General features: G+C 33.7%; 1 protein-coding gene across 1 annotated transcript in view; it reads right to left on the bottom strand.

The window, feature by feature from the left end:
• Positions 1-21894, bottom strand: part of LOC148299286 (uncharacterized) — a 79499-nt gene extending 57605 nt beyond the window's left edge. Inside the window, exon 1 of the mRNA XM_088276233.1 lies at positions 20425-21894. Within this exon, the coding sequence (XP_088132359.1) occupies positions 20425-21894 (1470 nt within the window). The remainder of the gene's footprint in view (positions 1-20424) is intronic.
• Between the last annotated feature and the right edge of the window lie 442 nt (positions 21895-22336).

Raw genomic sequence — 22336 nt, 5'->3', positions numbered from 1 at the left:
CAATTATAAGAAAAGTGTTATAATCCCATACAACAAAGTTAACAATGCTTTTAATAAACAAAATACATTCTTTTCTTGAATGTTTTTCGCAGATACTTTAATGCGCAATGCTCAATAAAAACAACATTTAGGATATTTTTTCCCGTTTTCAAAATCACATTTTCATATGGTGTACGGAGTGCGTGGAAGTTTTTGGTATCGTAAGGGAAGGGTAATTAACTATAACTTAACTATGAGTATTTCAATGTTATAAAATTAGTACATAAACCCTGAAGATGACAAGGTTTTTTTCAAAACCTGTTGAAAAAGGGTACTAATAAAAAGTGGTTAAAATTAAGTTGTTTTATTTTATTTTATATATAAAATAGATTTAACTCACCATTATTTTTGTTCAGAACTTATTCATGTTTAGAATATAATAATAATAATAATCAAACCCTTATCCGCACCCTAATGGTGCATAGGGCACTGTGTCATATTAACGCAGTGTTATCTTAATCGTTTACACATGAAGGAAAGGTGATCAGCCCTCCGCTTCAGGTACCAGTCCATGGTTATATTGAATAAATATTACAATGAAAAAATCACTTTTATTTATTTTACCCCCTTGGAAATCGAACCCGGGACCTCCAGAACGGTAGCCGAGCGTGCTAACCATTACACTACGGAGGCGGACATATAAAGGATATCAGAATATAAAGGAAATATAAAGGAAAAATTTATTAAATTTCTCGTTTTGTTATAAGTGGCATCTGTTTTTGTTTGAATGAGAGTATTGACTACCCTCTTGATACATCTGGTTAAAAATCTTCCCGGGTACATGTGGATTGGCGTGGCTCGGCCAACCTCCGCCGCTTGAGGTAACCTCTTTTGTCAGAAATTTCTGGCCAGTTATTAGAAGCACAGTCGTATTTTACCGTTTTATGAGTTATTTTATTCCAGTTCCAACGCCGAACGGATGAGGGCGTAAAACTTTACTGTTTATTAGATTGCCGCTTCATACGTTTTATGAATTTCATACATAATTTAAACGTAAATGAAACGCGAAAGGACGATCACAGGCAGGTTCATCGCGTTTTTGCAACATGCATTTTTCCTATTTTATTAACATACTGCACAAACATATCCATGGAGTTAAACAATGCGGGAAACATGCGAAATTTCTATAATTTTATCCTTGAATATTGTTATCCAATGAGTGAAGAAAGGATAGTTTAAAAATTATGACATGAATTTTGTTAGCTAATGAAGTAGAGGAAAAACGAAGAAAAATTGGCATGTTTAATTATTTTAAATTCTTCAAAGTAGTAAGGTCTGAAGTCGGAAAAATTGGCGTGTATGTATGAGAATATGTATGAATGTGGAAGGGGCGAAGATTAAGTGCAAAGACAAATGGTTGTGGCATTCTATTTTCTCTGCCTATGCTTGCGGGGAAGCGGCGTGATGGTTAACTTGTTAGTTAACAGTCTAAAAAACCAAAAGATTAAACGACCTTACATGTGAAACGTATAAAACACTATGATTTACTCGTATATATAAATATTTATATTTTTATTCAATTAATACATTAACATAGTAAGACTACAAAAACGCTTTCACCATCGACCAAGTATCGCCGTTTTTGAGCGTTATCGTTCTAAGCTTTCCTTCTAGTAATTTTTTTTGTAAAGATCTATATCATATTAATTACATTTCGATCTATGACTGTACTTGTGTATACATTCATTTAAACTGTGTTTATATAATTGATTAAATCACAAAGTCTGAGATAAAGTAAATAAATAAAAATAGTATGTAGCGACAGTCAGATAATATTTAGTAAAAATGTCATTTAAGATGAAACTTAGCGGTTGGTAAAATAAAATAAAAATGGAGAAAGTTTTAAGTCATTGTTTTATTATTAAACTGAATACAGTTCCTGTATAGGAAAAAAAATAAACACACAAACCAATCGGACCATTTTTATAAGAATTATTTTTTCCATGTTTGCATCTCTAGTGACATTGACGAACTTATTTCTCCACTCGACACTAAAAAATATACATACGAAAGTTACAGCAGATTTTCACACTCATAAAAAGTTATATGGTGTTTGTTGTGCTTCCGTTTTGCATTTGATGGGAAAATGGCAACTTTACGATATGGATTTTTATCGGTAGCAGAATTACGCTTAATCAGGTTTTTTTTTATTGTACTATTTTGCATATGAGACCTGCAGTAAAAAGGGACAGTCTCGAGTCGAAAACGTTTTAAATTTTTACATAATTACTCAAATAATCTTTTCCACTCTTATGTCAAAGTTGGTATGAGGCCGATATCGAGATTAGCTCGACATCATATAACGATATTTCCAAAATAATCTATGCCAACAATTTTAAACCCACTTAAATTTTCTGCAAAATACCTTACCTCTTTATTATTTTTTTTACTTTTTTTTTTATAAATGCATATGTAAACGTTTATATTTATACATTTAAATATATACGTTTACATATGGATTTATAAAAAAAAAGTTTAAAAAAATAAAAATAAAGAGGTACCTTAAGTATTTTGCAGGAAATTTCAGTGGGTTTTAAATTGTTGACATAGATTATTTTAGAAATATCGTTATATGATGTCGCGTTTATTTTAGTTATATTTTTTAAAAAATATTGATTAAAATATTTTTTATTAATATTTTTTATTGAAACAAAATGTGATGACTTCTTGCTTGTTTTGTCAAAGTAAAGTAATTACAATTGTGAATATTTTATAGAAATCGGAATGATTATCTTTATTTGAGTTATCTAAAAAAATTAGGTCTATAACTTAAAAACCGGATTTTTTTAGGAAATTTTAGCGTTTATTTAAGAAAATCTTACAAAAATCTGTTATTTAATTCATTTCGTAATATAACATGGGAATTTAAAGCTTGGATATCTTTATCAAGAGATAATTACTTTCATATGAAGTAAACTGTTATTATATTATTGAAAAAGGATGTGGTTAGTTTTCATAATAATATTATTTTTTGACATCTCATCAAAGATGAAGAAGAATATGGAAGTCTGGGACTAGAACTTTACTAGAGACATTGGTTCATATATATAGAACTTCCAAGAATTTGAGTAGTGTGGTTGTCAATAATGGGTAGAATTGGTGAATGTTACACGTGTGTAAAGTGATCACTTAAACCAGCCTATGACGGTCGTAAGCCCCGTAAATACCCAGACTTCCATATTCTTTTTTATCTTTGATGAGATGTCAAAAAATAATATTAAAATAACTCCTGTAATTGGAGATAATCCAGATTTTGTGAACAAGTATTTGGACACACTCAAAATGTTGTTCATAATAATATATGAACGAATTTGATAAAAAAAATGACCTGTTCTACCGACAGTTTGTGGTATGGCACACAAATTAGCTCGTCAAATATTCAAAGGCTCCCTTAGCCAAAGTGGTAACAATTTCGTTTCCAAACATTTACACGTCGACGTAAACTAAGTTTAAATTAATACTCGTAACTTGTAAATGACTCACTTAATCTAGCACCTTGTTTAAGTGTAAACCTGTGTTTATAAATAAGGATATTATGCATGAACATCGTGGCCAAATGACTGCATAATTTGCGGTAATTAACGCAAATAGTGGTATTCGGCTATTTCTAAAGGCTGTCCTTAAAAAACGTTCAACTGATCGATTTTAATTTTGAGAAACTAAACGTGACGTAGAAAAATAAAAAAAAAGTTAAAACAACCCGTCTTATAATGCGGTTTAAATACGGTTAAGTACACAATATTCAAAATGCGTTCACTTTGTATAAAGTTTTAGCCTTGTATCGCATTCAGTACATCTTTTTAATTCAAAATATTTGTTATCTCAATTTAGAAAGTAAAAAGAAATATAAAATTTTAGAGATTTCCGAGAATGTCACATAATTCAATAAAAAATCTCGAATGCATAATTGAATGTTTCTGTTAACTTAGTATATCCAAGATGTTGCCCATGAAGTTAAATCTAAAATCTACGTCGTATGATATCACTTGCAACATAAAAAATCTACTCAAAATATGAGTAACCACCTTATGAATTACAGTGCAACAAGCGACCACTAAAATAAGCCAATGATAGGCCCTTAGCCTTGTTTAAGCCTTAACGTATTCTCATATTATTAAACGTATTTATTCATATTAAGAGCAATGATAATTGTATAATTTGAACATATATTTTTTTAATGTTAAAATTCAAGGTAGTGTGTGCAGGTTTCCAAAGTTTATAGGACATGTACGTTATACTACTTAAAATAAAAAAAAAATAAAAAATATATCACGAAATGATAAAAAGAAATACAATAGAAAGAAATCAGGAATGCAAACATGATACACAAAATTGTCCGTGATAATTCTGATATATTCTAAAAGCTTTTACTACCTATTGGTTGAAATAATAAATTTCTGAAGAATTTGTGATTTTCGGATAACTATCCATTAGATTTATCGATCACTTTCAACTTTTAAAAAATCTTTGAGGAAAGATATTCCACGATGAAAAAAAACAAAGTTTTATTTTATCCGAAATGGATATTATTTGTTAATTCTGAGGATCCATTAAGCCACGGGAGTTCAGAAATAATAGATTTTTTAAATCTGGAGTAAAAGGTGGCTCGGGATTTTTCCTCGGTGTGGAAAATTCAGTGTGTACATAACGAGGCCGTTGGCCAGCCTCCAAGCGGAAAACAATGCAAGGGAGGATAAAGTTTCAACCCCCGGGTGACACAAAGGCTGCCAAACATTCTGAAAATTCTCAAATCTCTGTAAACTTTGCTTTTCTCAGAGGCTTACGCTCCGATTACCGAACTTTACTAAGAGAGATTGTAACCAGACAAAATCCCGAAATCGTTTTTGCCAGACAAATAGCTTATGAGACTCTTTTTTTATAATGTCGATTCACGGAAACTCGAGAAATCACAACAAAATAAACTACGTTCCTTTTTTACTAGTTTGAGGTTATAAAATATTTGCATTTAAAAGGATTTCAAATTTCACATCCCTAATTTATTTAAGGTGCCATTGTGGGTTTCAATAACAAACATATTTTACGGTACAGATATGTACGTACTCGTGCGTACATTATAATTATATATTTAATTTCCCGCAATAAATTTATGTTGGCCCACCGTGTGGCATATTGCGCTATCTTTTTGAAACCACAGTTCTGTCACATGAATGCCATTCAACCGAGGTACGAAGAAGTCAGTAATCATAGTTCTATAGCGCTTCTATGGACCGTTACATTCTGGCCGGCATCGTCTTAAAAAGATCAAGATCAGTCTCATATCATTTGTTTAAAAATGATGCGGAATGATTTGAAAAACATGTCGCAAATTTTAAAAATTAAATTGTGGTATTTATTGAGTAAAACTGAAATTAAAAATTTAAAAATATTTACACCAAGTGACTGCCAAATCCATTGAATGAGTTAATATTAGTTTATTTTGTAAATTAAATTGTATACATTACTATCGTGGTATAAATTTATCACATGAATTCAATGATAATTATCCTTAATAGTAAATGTCTACTCAACATTCAAGAGTTGCTATCGTAAACTTAGTTTCAAACTCTCAAATCAAAACACTGGAGATGAATTACCCCTTTACTTGTGAGGGCTTGTCACATTTCAAATATTCACCACCTTTTCATAAAAGTCTTTCACACTCAACTTCCAAGTACAATGATCTTTCATTCCATCATAATTGAATTTTGCGCAGCCGAAATTCAATATACAAGGAACGTGTTGGTTTTTGGTAAAGTTTTGATATACATACCATATATTGTAATGTTGATGTTTGTATTTCAAAGTTTATTTTTTAAACTTTATCAAATAAAACAACTTTGCTTTAACCACTTTTTATTGGTACACTTTTAAAATACTGTTATTTCATTTATTTCACTTATGTTTTGCGAAAAACATCCTAGATTTTTTTTAACATTAACTTCCTTTGTATATTTATTTAAATGATTTTTTAAATTATTTATGTTTATTTTTTGCATTACGTAGGATGTCATAGTGTTGAAAATTCAAATAAAATTCATTGACGAATGATTATATGTTATGGACATTTGAAAAAACTCAGTTTTCCAGCTTGCATGTTTGGGTATACTGTTTATTGTCATATTTATCTGCAGATTTCGTAAAAATTTCGCTCAGAAAAAAACAAAATATAATATATAATACATAGATACAGGTTCAGTCCTCATAAGGTTACTCCGATACTGTAGTGCGAGTGGTACCTATATATGCTTTAGCACACACACCACACTGGGATGGGCTAATAAGACATAGAGTAACAGGCTTCGGGGAGAAGCTGATAAAGAGCTCCAACCTCATCATCAAATTGATTGTGGATCACAGATGGGGGCTGGACATATGGCAGTACTGCAGCCCGGTATTGAGATTGCCAGCGAGATTATTTTTCAAGAAAAACGTTAGTTTTTTTTAAGCAAAATTTATATATTTTCGTTGTTGCTATTTTATTATTTTAATTTTATTCTTTAAAACTATGAAACACGGCATTATTGCACTCGCCGAACTGGAACAAAAATATTATAATTTTAACATAAATAAATTATTTTATTTGGAAATTCTTACACAGGAAAAAAAAGTTTATGTTTTTTCATTTTTATAACTTTTTGTAACGTTTTTTTTTTACATTTATATAATTTTTAAAAAAGAACGTATGAAGATACCTTAAGAAATCACACGCGAAGATTAAGTGTGCTCTACCGATATTTTACTGTAAAGCTAAAACCTCTTAAGAGATCCTAATTCAGCATAGAATAAAACATATGAGGAATTGTATATTTTTCAGCAACTTATAAAATATTTTTAAGCCTCACTTCAGCCAATAACAACACTCTATACTCAATTAACACCCAAAAGTTTTTTATTTTATTGAAATCATAATCCTTGTGATATTTATTAATAACGAAAAATCAAAGTATTTAAGTACAAAGTGCAGTAAAAAAGTAATCATTAGTAAAGATATAGGAGTTTGTCATAGGATAATTACTATTGCTAACATATTTTTAAATAATTTTTATTGCAAATGTAAGATTATGATGTAATAGTTTTTTAATTATTAAAAAAATACATTAACAAAAAATATTGTAAAAATTACTTATAATTTCGATACGGTGAAATGTACATATTTGACTCATGTACAGACCAGAAAATAAAACTATGTTTTCTGTGGTTTACTCAAAAACATGGAGTATGTAGGTATTTGGGTGTGATAATCACCCCACAATATTGTGTTTGTATGTATGGTGGTTTTTAAGCGGAATAAGAACATGTGTTATATATTCAATTAAGTTTAAACTATATCAAATAAGAGAATAAGGTTTTCGTCATATTTGAGGTTTCATAATGCGTAAGTAATTAGGGGCGTACGTTGAGTGTTGTATAAGAAACTCGATATATTATTCTGATTCTGTCCGGAGACATCAAACTCTCCCCTAGATTTTAGCCCTGCCATTGTCTGCAGTAATTAAAGAAGTGACGTGGGGTGTGTCATGTTACTACTTGAAACTGATGTGCTCCATTTCCATTATGAAAAATGATGTTATTGTTGTGTCCACACGAAAGATACTTTGATATTAAAAATGTCTTACGTAGTTGCAATCTGAGTGGGCAGTAGATAAAAGTGAGGGATTCTGAAACCAAGGTCTTAGTCAAGTATTATGTTACATAGATAAGAATTAGCTAGGAAAGAGTGTGATTGCTTTGCATTGTATAATTAAAATGTAACTTTGTTTTAAAATCACTAAAAATATGTTATTAGAACTTAATTATAATGCCTACCGGTTTCGAAGCTAACCGATTCTTTATAAAGACTGATTAATACTAAAACACTATCAACTTAAAAATATATAAAATATTTTGACGGTTAGGCAAAGGAGCTTGGGTAGTTCTCAATTTTTTTGTATTGGTTAGCAGTCACAGTCAAAAGGAATCAGGGATGTTGAGTAATTGGAAACATATTTAATAACTGACTTTTAGAAAAATGGTTTACTTGTGTATGTATTAGTTGTAAAATATTATTAATTGCCTTTTTAATTTCTAATATTTCCAATAATCTAATTTAAAGTTCTCCTTGCATGTGCGTACTATATTTAGACTTTTATTTATATCAAATTAATGATTATTTCTATTAGGTGATTGGCCATTTTAGAATAAATATTATTATTTATACATCTTGAATGCTCTTTGCATCGGATGTTGAAATTTCTTTTTAAAATACATTTTCCAATATACTTGTAATAGCTGGGACATGATGAGCATTGTAAGGAATAAATTCCTGATTTATTCAAACAATTATAAGTTTGAAAGGCGGGTTTTAAATCATTGGGGAGTGTATGCAAAATATTATTAGCTAATCACCACAAAAAAATAAAGTTAGCCAATAATATTTCGGTATATATTAATAGTGAAATTACATAACAAAAAAATACCTGTAGTAGTAAAAAGGTATGAGTTATTTTTTATTGAAATAAAAGAAAACAAAAAATAAACTATATTACTTTTTTTTTTTTAATTTTTAAATCTTTTTTTTTTTAATAAAAGTTAAAAGTCGGAAAAAAATCCTATTTACAAATTTGAAAAAAAACTTAATGATTAAAAGGACTATCTCTCGTTTCAAAAGTGTTTTTGCAGCACGTTTAAACTGGCACGCTTTTGCAAGGATTCACGTCGCACTTATATGTAAACCCTTGTCGTCAGAAGCCAAACAACTTGTGAGAACCATGCCTTAATCAAAATCAACGAAGTTTGCTGTCGTATCACGCTTCTAGGACTAATTAACCTTGGCTTCTTGCTTGTGTTACAATACTTCAGACTCTCATCATAATATTGGTATATTAATGTTCCCCATAAACCTGACAAAATGAACCACTAATTATCAAGGCATCTTTGTTTTATAAAAAATAACATAAAATGTAGCTAATCAGTTTAAAAATTTATCATGGATTTTTAATACTAGGACTAATCGTGGTGTCTTACACATAAAATATGATGGATTATAAGAACTAATAGATAGACGTGGTAAGTTAGTAAAGGCTGTAAAAAATACGAATTCAAATATGACAAAAAACGCCGGACATTTTAAAAGTGAATCAGACCATAGCCAAAATACTTCCATATCCTGATTTTTTTATTTGGATGTAATTTTCATCATTTTACTAAATGCCTTATTACGTGTACATCAGAAGCAAGGCAAAACATAACTCCAATATAAACTGTTAAAAACACCTCAAAATATAAACGCATTTGTGATAAATACGGCTAGGTATATAATAAAAACAATAAATAAAAGTTTGCAATATCACAAAGCTGATTTTAAGCATAAATAACTTTTCTAGTACCTTTTTCCCTTTTTTCTCCTTCTGAAATATTTAGGACGATTTCAGCAAAGTTTTTCGGCTATATAAAAATAAACTGTGCCGAAAAAACTAATATCCGCGAAATGTTTACAGTAATTGGAACGTCTATGTAATCATGTAGGTATTTTATTCATTTGTGGTATGCATGTTGTGAATTTTTGAAGCGCAAAAGTTTACGACTGTTTTTATTTTCCAGATAAAATGTTGTTTTTCTTTAATACGGATATTTTACGGCTTCCCATGAGGACGAAAATTCCAAAATAAAAACAGAAATAAATGTCATTTTTTCCTGCCAAAGTAAGTACGTTTATCTGCAAAAATAGAAAAAAAAACGTAATGGCAAAGGTACGTGTTGGGACGCTGGTAAATTTACACAAATATTTTGGCCTCTGACTCGAGTTTACAGCCGAAATTAGAGGTAGATTAGAGGATAAGTGATCGACCTTTTTTGAATATCCTGCTTAACTTCTCAATTAATTATAAACGTTTCGTCTACTCATATTTACAGAAACATTCATATTCATATCATCATATAATTTTGATAATTAAAATGATGTTTTAAAAATTTAATATATTTTTCATAATAGTAATAATTGATAAAATTGTGTTTTTAAATAAAATAAAAATTCTTGTAAAAAATTTTGTGTTAAAAAAATTCATTAAAAATAAAAATATATCTTATGACTTTAAAATAGGACATTTTGATAGATAATGTAAATTGTTTTTTTTTAACCCTTTAACGTATCAGATGCAGTTACGAAATTATATTAAATTTGTTGCGAAATTACATACAGCAAGGTTATCCGTCTTGCGCGCACTCGGTACCAGGGTGATATTAAAATAAATACAATAGTGAAAAAGCACTTAAATCTGACCTATCTACCACGGCAGCTAAATGCCCTAACTATTACAATACGAAGGCGTACAAACAGAAGTAATTTTAATTTTAGAAATAGTACTTAATGCTATTTAAAACTAGCTGTTTTAAAATACGTTTTAAGAGTAAGGATAGTATTCAGCATTCAGGTAACGAAATATATGTATGGACGGTTTATACATAGTAAAAAAATAAATCTTGAAAACTTGGCACAATCACGTATGTCAAATACACTAAAGCGTCCGGGTCAGGAGTCATAATAATCGTCGGGTATGTATGAGGCGATGCATGAACGTAGAAGAGGCGAAGAATGTTTGCAAAGATCGAGTGGTGTGGCGCTCGAATCTCTCTGCCTACCCCTGCAAGGAAGCGGCGCGATGGTTAGTTAGTTAGTTAAAAAATAAATCCTTCGCAAGCAACGCTCATTACAGATACAGCGATCGCATATTAAATATTAGTGTTATTCATCAAACCTTTATCTGTACCCCAATGGTGCGTAGGGCACTACATCGTATAAATGCAGTGTTATCTTGATCGTTAACACACGAAGCAAAGGTGATCAGCCCTTCGCTTCAGGTACCAGTCCAGGATATTATTGAATAAATATTAGAGTGAAAAAACACTAATATTTATTTGACCCCCCCCCTGGGAATCGAACCCGGGACCTCCAGTACGGTAGTCGAGCGTGTTGACCATTACACTACGGAGGCGGATTAATGTAAGTGTTATTAATGATTATTATTATTTAATAAAATATTTACTTTGAAGTAAAAACGAAGCAAATCAGAGCTGGGTGTGGAATATCTCGATGACGGATCTTCCTTCGAGCCAATTAAAAATTGCACCGGAGGGCAAATAGTAAGAAAGCTCTCGGAGTATGTGCAACTTCTTTCAAAACAATGGCGAAATCTGGAGCACAGATCTGAGTTGAATCAAAGGCCGTAGACAAAGAGAACGCGGTATGGAGAATATAGACGCAGAGACACACTCCAATCTGGTAATTGGAGAAATACTGGATTTAAATGCTATCTCATCTCATTCAGACTGAGATTATATCAGTTAGGTACACATTATGTAACTGTTAAATAGTTCTTTGAAAGTGTAATTAAACTTTGCAATCAACCCTTATCCTATATCTGGTATATGTTTAAATCCCTTATAAGTAAGATCAACATTGTTATTGAAATTTTTTAATTAATGCAAACTTTTTGAAAACGGTTGTTTTTCCAGATAACCAGAAAGAAAAAAAATGGAAATAATAATTAATTATCGTATATAATAGACAGAACGTTTTAATTTTTATTTATTTATGATTTATTTATATATACCAACCTACAATCACGCCGTTTCCCCGCAGGGGTAGGCAGAGAGGATGGAACGCCACACTCTTCTGTCCTGACATACACTCCTCGCCTCCTTCACATCCATGCATCTAGTCATACATGCCCTCCGATTACGCAGACTATGTGATTTATTTATATAAGGCAGTTAAAATAAAATTGAGATGAAATTTTAAAGATCGAAAAACGAAATTAAGGAAATATTCAAATTTACATAATTTATAATAATCAAAAGTAAAAACTAACTAACCATCAAGCCGCTTCCCCGCAGGGGTAGGCAGAGAGAATCGAACGCCACACCACTCTGTCTTTGCAAACATTCTTTGCCTCTTCTACATTCATGCATCTCCTCATACATACCCGACGATTATTACAACTCCTGACCCAAATCAAAAGTATTTAGAAATAATTTACACAAGTGTATAAATAGGTTACTTGAGCTCATACTTCAGTCTTATTTCGTATAAAAAACTACAGCTGAATCATCTCAACTTAACTAAAAAACAGTAATGAAAGTAAAAAAAAATAATTTTACATTATAAACTTTATTATAAATTCCTTTTTTTTAGAAAAAGTAAAAAATAATATGGTTTTTAACCCCTGCCTTGTTGTGTATAAACACAGAATTTCGTCTACCATAGACTCTCATTAGTCTGATGGTGTTGGTGATGACAAAATTTGGTCACTAGTCAAATGAAATAGAAGTCTGAAAGTCATTTGTTGACTTATTATTTTTAATTGAATTTTTATATCTACATATTTAATATTTATTTTTAATTTGAATTTAAACATATTTATATACTTGTATACTAATATTTAATACGAACATGCTATTGTTTGTATGCATAAAGACAATACTTCATATATATAGCTTAAAAAAATAATATGGGAATTGAGGATAACAAATATTATATAAATCGAACATTTAAAAATAACATTTAACTTTTTGACATCTCAACACAGGTTATAAAGAATAATGAAGACTGGACTTTTACAGGGCTTACGACCATCATAGGCTGGTTTAAGTAATCACTTTACACACGTGTAACATTCACCAATTCTATCCCTGATTGACAACTACACTACTAAAATTTATAGAAGTTCTAATATATGATCAAATTTCGAAACAATTAATTTAATTTAACATTTATCAAAAAAAAAATGTTGTGTGGTTATCAATCATGGGTAGAATTGGTGAATGTGACACTGTGTCGCTGTGACACTGTGACACAAAAAAATGATATGAAAAATCACACCTTAAATTGGAGATAATTCAGATTTGTGAAAAGTATTTGGACACACTCAAAATATTGTAAAAATAATCTTTTGATTTATATTTGAAGCACTAACTTTGTGATTTTCCATTTTATAATTAAAATGTAACTTTGTTTTAAAATCACTATTCATATTTTATTAAAACTTAATTATAATAAAATATTTATGGTGATTTTAAAACAAAGTTACATTTTAATTTTAAAAATTATCTTGTTTATTCAAATATCAAATCGACGTTACTTTATTAGTGAGAAAATTTCAAAATTAGTAATCCACATAATGAATACTAATAATATACATAATTAATTAATATCACTACCATAAAGTTAAACTTTCACATTCTATGGCTTTTACAGGTAAAATCATGTTCAGCATTGAATATTCAGATATTCGGGGAAATCTCAACTCGGAAAAAACCCTAATAAATAATATCACTTTTCCGACCACTTCGACCCTCATTCCTTTATTCCCTTTAGAGCCATTATTAACACCCCCTCTCTCGAACACCACCCCCCATTTTCTGCCGTAGAGCTAATCAGTTTGTTTATTTGAATCTGTACCTTTTTTTCGTGCACTTGTCGACGGTGAAGAGAAAAAAAGTTTAGGGTCGATATTTTTTTTTCTTCCTTTTTTCTGATATCATCCTTTATTTCTTTATCTGTAAACTTTAGTGCCAAAAACACTGAATCATATCGATACAGTGTATTATCATCGTTAATTATATGATTTTTGTTCGCCTCCGTAGTGTAATGGTCAGCACGCTCGGCTACCGTTCTGGAGGTCCCGGGTTCGATTCTCAGGGTGGTCAAATAAATATAAGTGATTTTTTCCACTGTAATATTTATTCAATATTACCCTGGACTGGTCCTGAAGCGGGGGGCTGATCACCTTTCCTTCAAGTGTAAAGATAACACTGAGTTTGTATAAAGCAGTGCCCTATGCACGCACCATTGGGGTGCGAATAAGGGTTTTTTTAGATATATAATTGTATGAAGGAAAAGTTTTTAGTTTTTAGTCTAGTTGGGTACCAGTTTAAAGTAATGTCAAGTTAATTTTTTCTGATACGGAGTTTTCAGCTTTTGAAAAAGAAGCTTTTGGCATATTTTTCAAGAAACAAAAGTTGCATACTGCATGCATACGCTTGCATACGGGCTTCGAGTATCTCTACGGATAGGTAATGGAAACTCGAGTGTCCTCCAGTTACGTTATTGGCTCCAAGTGTGAGTCTGAACATGGAAATCGATTTGTTTGCCTCACGAGACAAAGCGACCGGCCAACGAGCAATGACTGTGATTAATACTTCAGAGACATCAAACATTAACTCTACGATGCTCACCTTTGTTTGCGTCGAAGTGCATCGCTTTGTATTGTTCAGTTAGGTACCTACTTATTTCTGCCATTACTACTGCACCACTGCATAATATTTTGTCGAAAACTAATTCCAGGTCTTTTATTGTTAAAATCAACTACAGAGTACTGTTATTTATACATAGAAAAAGTAGAACATAACATGATTTGTTTTGTGATTAAAATAAAGCATCCTTTGGTTTACAATATTTTGAGAGTGTCCAAATACTTGTTTACAAATCTGGATTATCTCCAATTATAGGAGTAATTTTTCATTTTATTTTTGACATCTCATCAAAGATGAAGAAGAATACGGAAGTCTGGGCAATTACGGTGCTGACGACCGTCATGGGTTTATAAAGCTGGAGACAATCCAGATTCGTGAACAAGTATTTGGACACACTCAAAATGTTGTAAATGAATTAACTGGTCAAATTAGAAGCTAAAATAATAAAACTGAAATTCATATTTTCTTGCGTTTTTCATGTATAGGATAATAATCCAGGATTCGGACCTCAAATACTAATATAAGAGTTTTTGCTAGAAAAGCTTGTTTTCATCTTACCAATATATGTCGCTAGTGTTCTTGTGATTCAAGAACAAGGTTTCTTAATTGGTTCATACACGTATATAAAACCAAGAATTTGAGAAGGGTGGTTATCAATAATGGGTAGAATTGGTGAATGTTACACTTGTGTAAAGTGATCACTTAAACCAGCGTATGACGGTCGTCAGCCACCTAAATACCCAGACTTCCATATTCTTCTTCATCTTTGATGAGATGTCAAAAAATAACATCCTTTAGTTTGTTAGTTATGAAGAAAATGAATCGTCATTTTTTAACTGTGATAGAAGTGTCATCTTGTTCTTTCCTTAAACGCACCTAATGTTGCATAGGGTACTACATCGTAAAGAAGCAGTGCTATTTTGATGAATAATAATAATAAATAATAATAAAACCCTTATCCGCACCCCAATGGTGCAAAGGGCAATGTGTCTTATAAACGCAGTGTTATCATGATCGTTTTACACATGAAGGAAAGGTGATCAGCCCACCGCTTCAAGTACCAGTCCAAGGTACTATTGAATAAATATTACAGTGAAAAAATCACTTATATTTATTTTTACCCCCCTTGGGGATCGAACCCGGGACCTCCAGAACGGTAGCCGAGCGTGCTGACCATTACACTACGGAGGTTTTTGATGATTAAATAAATAAAAATAAAGGATACTAGCCATGCGCTTTAGGTACCAGCCTAGGGTTATTTAAAAAAAAAATACTATGAAAAATCACTTTTTTATGATCAACGCCTTGGGAATCGTGTGACAGTTGTTATTATTTGTGACATAATTTAAAAACATCAGTTTCGAAAAACAACGCTTTTTAAAGCAATGGCAGTGCCATCCGTTGATGGCGCTGCCAACACAACGTAATAAAAACACGCCTCGATGCCGTCTTACTACAAATCTTTATTACCCGCTCTATTATTCCGCTTCCTCACATTACTATGAATAATTCACAGTATTAAGTTCAGTACAAATCCATCCCTGAAGATAACAACTTTTGGAGAAAAGTACCAATATTAAAGGGGATAAATAAAAAGTTTTATTTTATTTAATAAAATTGTTGCTCGATTGCTTATGGAATATTGTTCACCCTTACATATTGCTAAATTAATCCATTAAAAATACTTGTTTTTTCTTTTATATTTAGACAGAGTGAGCCATAGACAAACGTAACCGATGAAAATGCTAGATAATAATTGAAACATTTAGGCCTTCTTTTTTAGTCATCTCTCCACTGTTGGGTGTAAGCCTTTTCCATATTAGTCCATGCTTCTCTTGGCGACAGGAATTAGGTCATCAGCCATAATTTTTAGGGGTCGACCATTTTTCATTCTGGGGTCTGCAATTTTTTTCAATTTCCCAAAAAAATGTGTATCATGCTACAAACCCGAGATGCATCACGACGGCTGGTCTCATTAAAAGCTCTGAAAATGTTTATATTCATTAAAGCCTCTTTCAACATTTCACGAACAGTGACCGCTCGGGTAGATTAAGAGAAATAGCTATTCGTCATGCGCCGGTCTTGTGAACAAGGGTGAGAACGATTAACTGAGCTTTGTCACGAATCCACCCAGCGTTATAACGTATTACGTTCGTGCATGTTGTTTAAGTTTGATTATTGACCTAAAAATAATTATTATATTTATATTTATTAATGAAAATTTTACCTAAACCCCATTAGAAAATTGCGTACTCACATCGCATCAAAACAGATTCCATTTCTAAAAATTAATGCAAAATTAATGTTTTATTCGGTAAAATTTCTAGCTTACTGCATATTTTGAAAACATCACCGTAAGAATAATTAATTTTGTAAAAATTTTGTATGTTTAAAGCATTGTTAACTTTGTGATATGGTTATATAACACTTTTCTCATCTTATAACACTTATAATTTGAACTGCGAATCGAAACCAGAGCTTCTAGCGTGATAGATAAATGCGCCAAGCATTTCACTCCAAAAACTAATATTTCGCATGTGATTTGAAAACGTGCATCATGGAATAAACATAAAATATATGTGTCGACTTCTTTCAAAATCCGACAGATCCATGTAAATCGATTTTTATCCCCGGGTAACATTTATGTTTCAAAGATTTGTCTATCATTAGATAAAATATTTTGAAATAGAAAATTAAAAAAAAACTGTATTAAAAAAAAACACGAGACACAAACCGATAGTGACGTGATTTTTGACTTACTCCCGCTCTCTAAAAATATTTTTAAATTGAATCAGGCGGATTTTGAAAGTAGGCGACACATATTAAAAATACATATTAATAATAATATCCATCGCAAAACATAACTGCATATAAATGATATGCTGTGTCAAAGTGCTGCATATGAAATGTCAAATGTCAACATCTCAAAATGAAATTGAAATTTCAGTCGTTCGGCTTTAGATGACTTTGAATGTAATATTGAGAATTTCATATTTCACTCTTTTAAAACTGAAGAACGAGTTTCAATTACAAACTTCTGTTGAACAAGTATTCGTGCAACAAACAAATTTGCTTTGCCCCATGCAACGTGCAGTATATTATATGTTTCCAGGGCATCTGAAATTTTTCTAAAGTAAAACGTGATATTAAAAATATGTTGACATGATGTCGTCAAAGACACAAAAATCCTCCAGCAAACTTCAGTCGAAAAACAATTTCATATACAAATATGAGACTTTACTATTATTTTTTCACCTTCGTTCAACCCTGTAATTGGCAATTTGAAATAAAAAAAAAAAATCAAAACTTATTATTCTTTTTACGATATAATTTCCACTAAAAACACCTCTCCAAAGTAAGGGATTAACAATATATTTTCATAACTGTGTATACACGTTATTTAATTAAATAGTACGTTATTAATTTTTCAAATTGTAAAAATAACCATCATGCCTCTGCTTTGAAGAGGTAAACAGAGATAATAAAATGCCACATACTAATCTGTTTTTGCAAACGATCTTTGAATCATTCACATTCATATATTTCCTTATATATGCCCGTCAATTATTCGGACTCTTAATGTGAAAATTTTCAAGTATTAGAAATACCTGATCATGCTAAGCTTTCTTTGGTTTTCCTCTACATTTTTACCGATTTCATACAAATGTTTGTAGTGACATTTCATATAAATTTCAATTTATATAATATCTCAGTATTTGAATTTCACCTGCAGAATGCTTGAGTTTTTAATATATTCAAACATTCAAGATATGCGTCGTACACAAAATTTATATTTAATCTTAATTGAAAGGAAAATGTGTATGTCGATGTTCAAAAATAGTATTTTTATTATCAAGACAATATCAAATTGAAATGTGTTTGCCGCCTGTAAACTTTGCAACATATAATTTATTTATGAATGTCACAGAATGACAGGAAAAGCGAGGTATTTTTAATTTAAGGGATGGTTTGTTTTTTCTTCTTTAATTCTCTCTTGGCACCTGAATCAAATGGAGTGACGTTGGAATCCTTATTCAGAACGGAAATGTCCCTGTGGACTTTATTAAAAGAAATATTTTATTTTTATTTTCTTAGAAACTAGATCCACCCGATATTCTTTGAATCTCACTGAAAATTTCTCACAATTTTCTACGTGAACGAATATTTTTTAAAAAATTAATGATTTAATTTTTTCGTTCTATTATTATCCTACACTTCTAATTGTTACTGTCATATTTTCAAACACCGTAGATAAGGTATTTGAAAATGATGCAGAATGTATCGAAACACATGTCACAAAAGATTTTTTAAATTTTTTGATGTTTAAAAATAATTCGGAACGCATCATATGAGCAAATACGTGAATAGATTTTAAGATAATGGTATCAACCAAGTGAAATTTAAATCGTTAATAAAACCAATAAAACATCTTGGGTAAATTATAATAATAATAACCATATCCGCTCCCTAGGTGGAGCATATGGAGTCCACAAACTGTCTCCAGGCTTTTCTGTCGGCTGCCAGCTCCCTTGCATCCTCCCAAGTCAGATCCGCGTCGCGAAGTTCTGACGAGAACTGCCGACGAATTGTCAGCAATGGTCGTCCTGGGCGGCGCGAACCTGATGCCTTGTAAAAGAGGCAAGCTTGATTAAGGCTCTCAGGAGGCATGCGGAGTACGTGGCCAAGCCAACTGAATCGCCTTTTTTTGACGACAGTTGTGACCAAGATTTGCTGCGTCCTACGCCTTATCTCTTCATTCCTCACAAAGTCAAACCACCGCACGCCTAAGATTCTTCGCAAACACCTGTTCTCAAAGCTTAGTACACGGCTGCTTTGGGCCCTTGTAAGGTGCCATGTTTCACAGCCGTATAAGAGAACAGGAGCAATGCAGGCATTGTATAGGCGGCATTTGGTTTTCACCGAGTATAAATCCGATCTCCAGACAGCCTTCATACTGTTGAATGCGGACCCAGCGAGTCCTAATCGCACTCCCAGTTCCTTTTGAAGGCTGCCATTTTCAGTCGCGTACACTCCCAAGTACTTGAAACTCTCGACCCTTTCGATGCGCTGGTTACTCAACGTCAAGGGTTGTTGGGCATCTAGGCATGAGCTGTTGCACAACACATGGGTTTTTGCAACATTTATTGTAAGCCCCATGTGCGTAGAGTACCTATTTACCCTGTCGACGATCAATTGAAGACCCTCGACGGAGTCATCAATTAAAACAGCATCATCTGCGTACTCTAGGTCGCAGAGTTTCCGGGAGGGGGAGATGGATATACCTCGGTCAGATGGTAATGACTTTCGAAGAATGAAATCCATGAGGATGATGAAGAGAAACGGTGCAAGGACGCAGCCTTGTCTGACTCTGGTAGAGACCCCAAACCAATCCGTGACAACATCGTCAAATCTCATTCGGCATTCACTATTGAGGTGAAGGGACTTAATTAGCTCCACTAATTTCGTAGGCACCCCATAGGCTTCCAGTACTTTCCAGAGTGTGGGCCTGTGCGGACTATCAAACGCTTTCTCATAGTCTACAAAACACATCGCCAGAGAACTGTTAAATTCCTGGCTCTGCTGTAGAATGTGGCGAATATTATGGATTTGATCCGCACAGGACCTGCCAGGCAGAAACCCTGCCTGGTTTTCTCTGAGCACCTGCATAATGGGGGCTCGGATTCTCTGCAAGATTACGTGGGCAAGCACCTTCCCAGGTACGCTGAGTAGCGTAATGCCGCGGTATTTGTCACAGTTGAGTGGATCACCCTTCTTATGTAACACGGTAATCTCCCCATTTACCCAGTCTCTAGGGCATCGCTCTTCTTCCCACACACTGGACATTAATTGGTGTAAAGGGCCAATAATGCCAGTAACGCTGCATTTCAAGAATTCCGGGTGGATACCATCAACACCAGGGGCAGTCCCATTTTTCAATTTCGACACGGCAGCTATAATTTCTGCCTGTGTCGGTGGACCATCAGGTATGGCGACCGCCCGCGGAATGCTTGACGCAGCCTCCGTGGGAATATCGAGGATGATTGGAGGAGGAGGGCGATTCAAGACCCTGTGGAAATGATCACGCCATATTTCCTTTATACGATCCGCGTCAGATTCGGTAACTCCATTTGTGTTTTTCACAGGTCCAGGGGTTACCGAATTCTTTCCGCAGATCTTCCTTGTTATTTGGAATAATTTCCGCGTGTCATTTCCTTGGGCAGCATGTTCCGCCGTTACAATAAGAGAATCGAGATGACGGCGCTTATCGAGTCTGCATGATCGTTTGACTATACGATCTTGGCGCCTGTAGTCATCTCTGAGGGTGTCCAGTTGGTAGGGGTCACTTTCACTGTCCCTCAGTGCTTTTAAGTGAGCGCGCTCAGCCATCTTTCCCCAGGTCTCATCTGACATCCAATGGGGTCTTTCTCCTATCCTGGGGCCAAGAACCTCATTGGCGGAAGAGTTGAGAGCCCATTTGAGACTAGCCCACTGTTCCTCAATCGAGTCAACATTAATGGGCTGAGGATCGGTGTCTTGCTGGACACGTTGTCCGACCGTTTCCTCGAATCTCAATCTTATTTCGGCACTCTTCAACTTGTCTAAGTTGATTCTCTTCCGCCGAGGACATCTCGGCAGACGTTTGAGCTGCAGACAGATTCTTCCGACGAGTAACTCGTGATCACTATGAATGTCGGCCCCTCTGTAGGACCTGACATCGAGGAGCTCTCGCCGGTTAGCACGTCCATAGAGGATGTGATCTATCTGCGCTCTTGTTCGTCCGTCAGGGGAGGTCCAGGTGTACTTATGGATGGACTTATGGGGAAATAGCGTACCGCCAATGACAAGGTCGTTAATACTAGCGAACTCGACCAGTCTTTCTCCATTGCCATTGGCTTGCCCATAGCCGTGCCTTCCCATCACCGTTGGGGCAAGTGATGGGTCTGTTCCGACTCTCGCGTTAAAATCTCCCAATACTACCACGCGGGTTCTTCTTGGGAGAGAGGCGATGACCGCATGGAGAGAGTCATAGAAGGCATCTTTTGTTTGGGCATCTGCAATTTCGGTAGGCGCGTAGCACTGTAGGACAGTGACAGAACTATCGGCCGTTTGGAGGGTGACGCGTATAAGCCTTTCAGAAATTGGTTCCCAACTAAGCAAGCACTTTGCTGCTCTTTCTGAAAGGAGAATTGCCACCCCTTGACGGTGATATCGTTCTTGGCCGGAGTGCAGACACATGTGACTATCCAACAACCTCTTTCCAGATCCTTTCCATCGCGACTCGCTCAGTCCTAGGATGTCTAACTTGTAGTCATCCATGATACGAGTCGCGTGAATATCTTTACCGTGGACCTGCATTGTCCGCACATTGTACGTTCCAATGCGGAAAGATGAATTGTTGGATAGGAGCCGTTTAGTGAGCGCAGTCCTAATACCACAGCCGGGTCGGGGGGTGCCAGAGAAGCCGGTGTCCGAGGCATTTCGTGGACTTATCGTAATCAAAGGGTTTAGGGAGGCAGAGTGATTGGCCCTGCGCTCCCGAGGCCTGAGGTCCGAGGACCCCTCAACAGGTCGGCTCAACCTTGTTTCCCGCTTTGTCTGACCTCTCTTCACCAACCTGCTTGGCATGGGAGACCCTTCTGGTAGTTAGACTACCGCCATAGCCTGGTGAATCACTGAGGCACGCAAGCCCCCTCACCGCGACAAGGTGGGGATCAAGAGGGGGATATTATAAATAAAACATAATGATACGGACCGGTTGACCATTGGATTAGATATAAGGATTAGATATCAATGGATATGATCATAGATGATGGGAGTATTTATGGAAACAATAAACATGTTTTCGATATTTAAGAAAAATACCGAAATATTCCAACGTATTATTATTATGGTTTCAGAAACACATTTCAAATTGCATGAATGATTGTAAATTTATAGGGTAAAACAATGTTTTAGGGAGATTTAAAATCCCTCTCTAGGTCCGTCTATGTTTGTAAAAATTATAAGAATTATTTGAAAAATAATATCATATGAATATTCGGTCACTAGTGAAATAAAATATATGACA

This window comes from Brachycentrus maculatus, unplaced genomic scaffold, assembly GCF_059751285.1.
Source record: "Brachycentrus maculatus isolate JH-2025_06_01 unplaced genomic scaffold, ASM5975128v1 h1tg001210l, whole genome shotgun sequence".
Classification (NCBI taxonomy): domain Eukaryota; kingdom Metazoa; phylum Arthropoda; class Insecta; order Trichoptera; family Brachycentridae; genus Brachycentrus; species Brachycentrus maculatus.
This window is presented reverse-complemented; position numbering and strand designations above follow the sequence as displayed.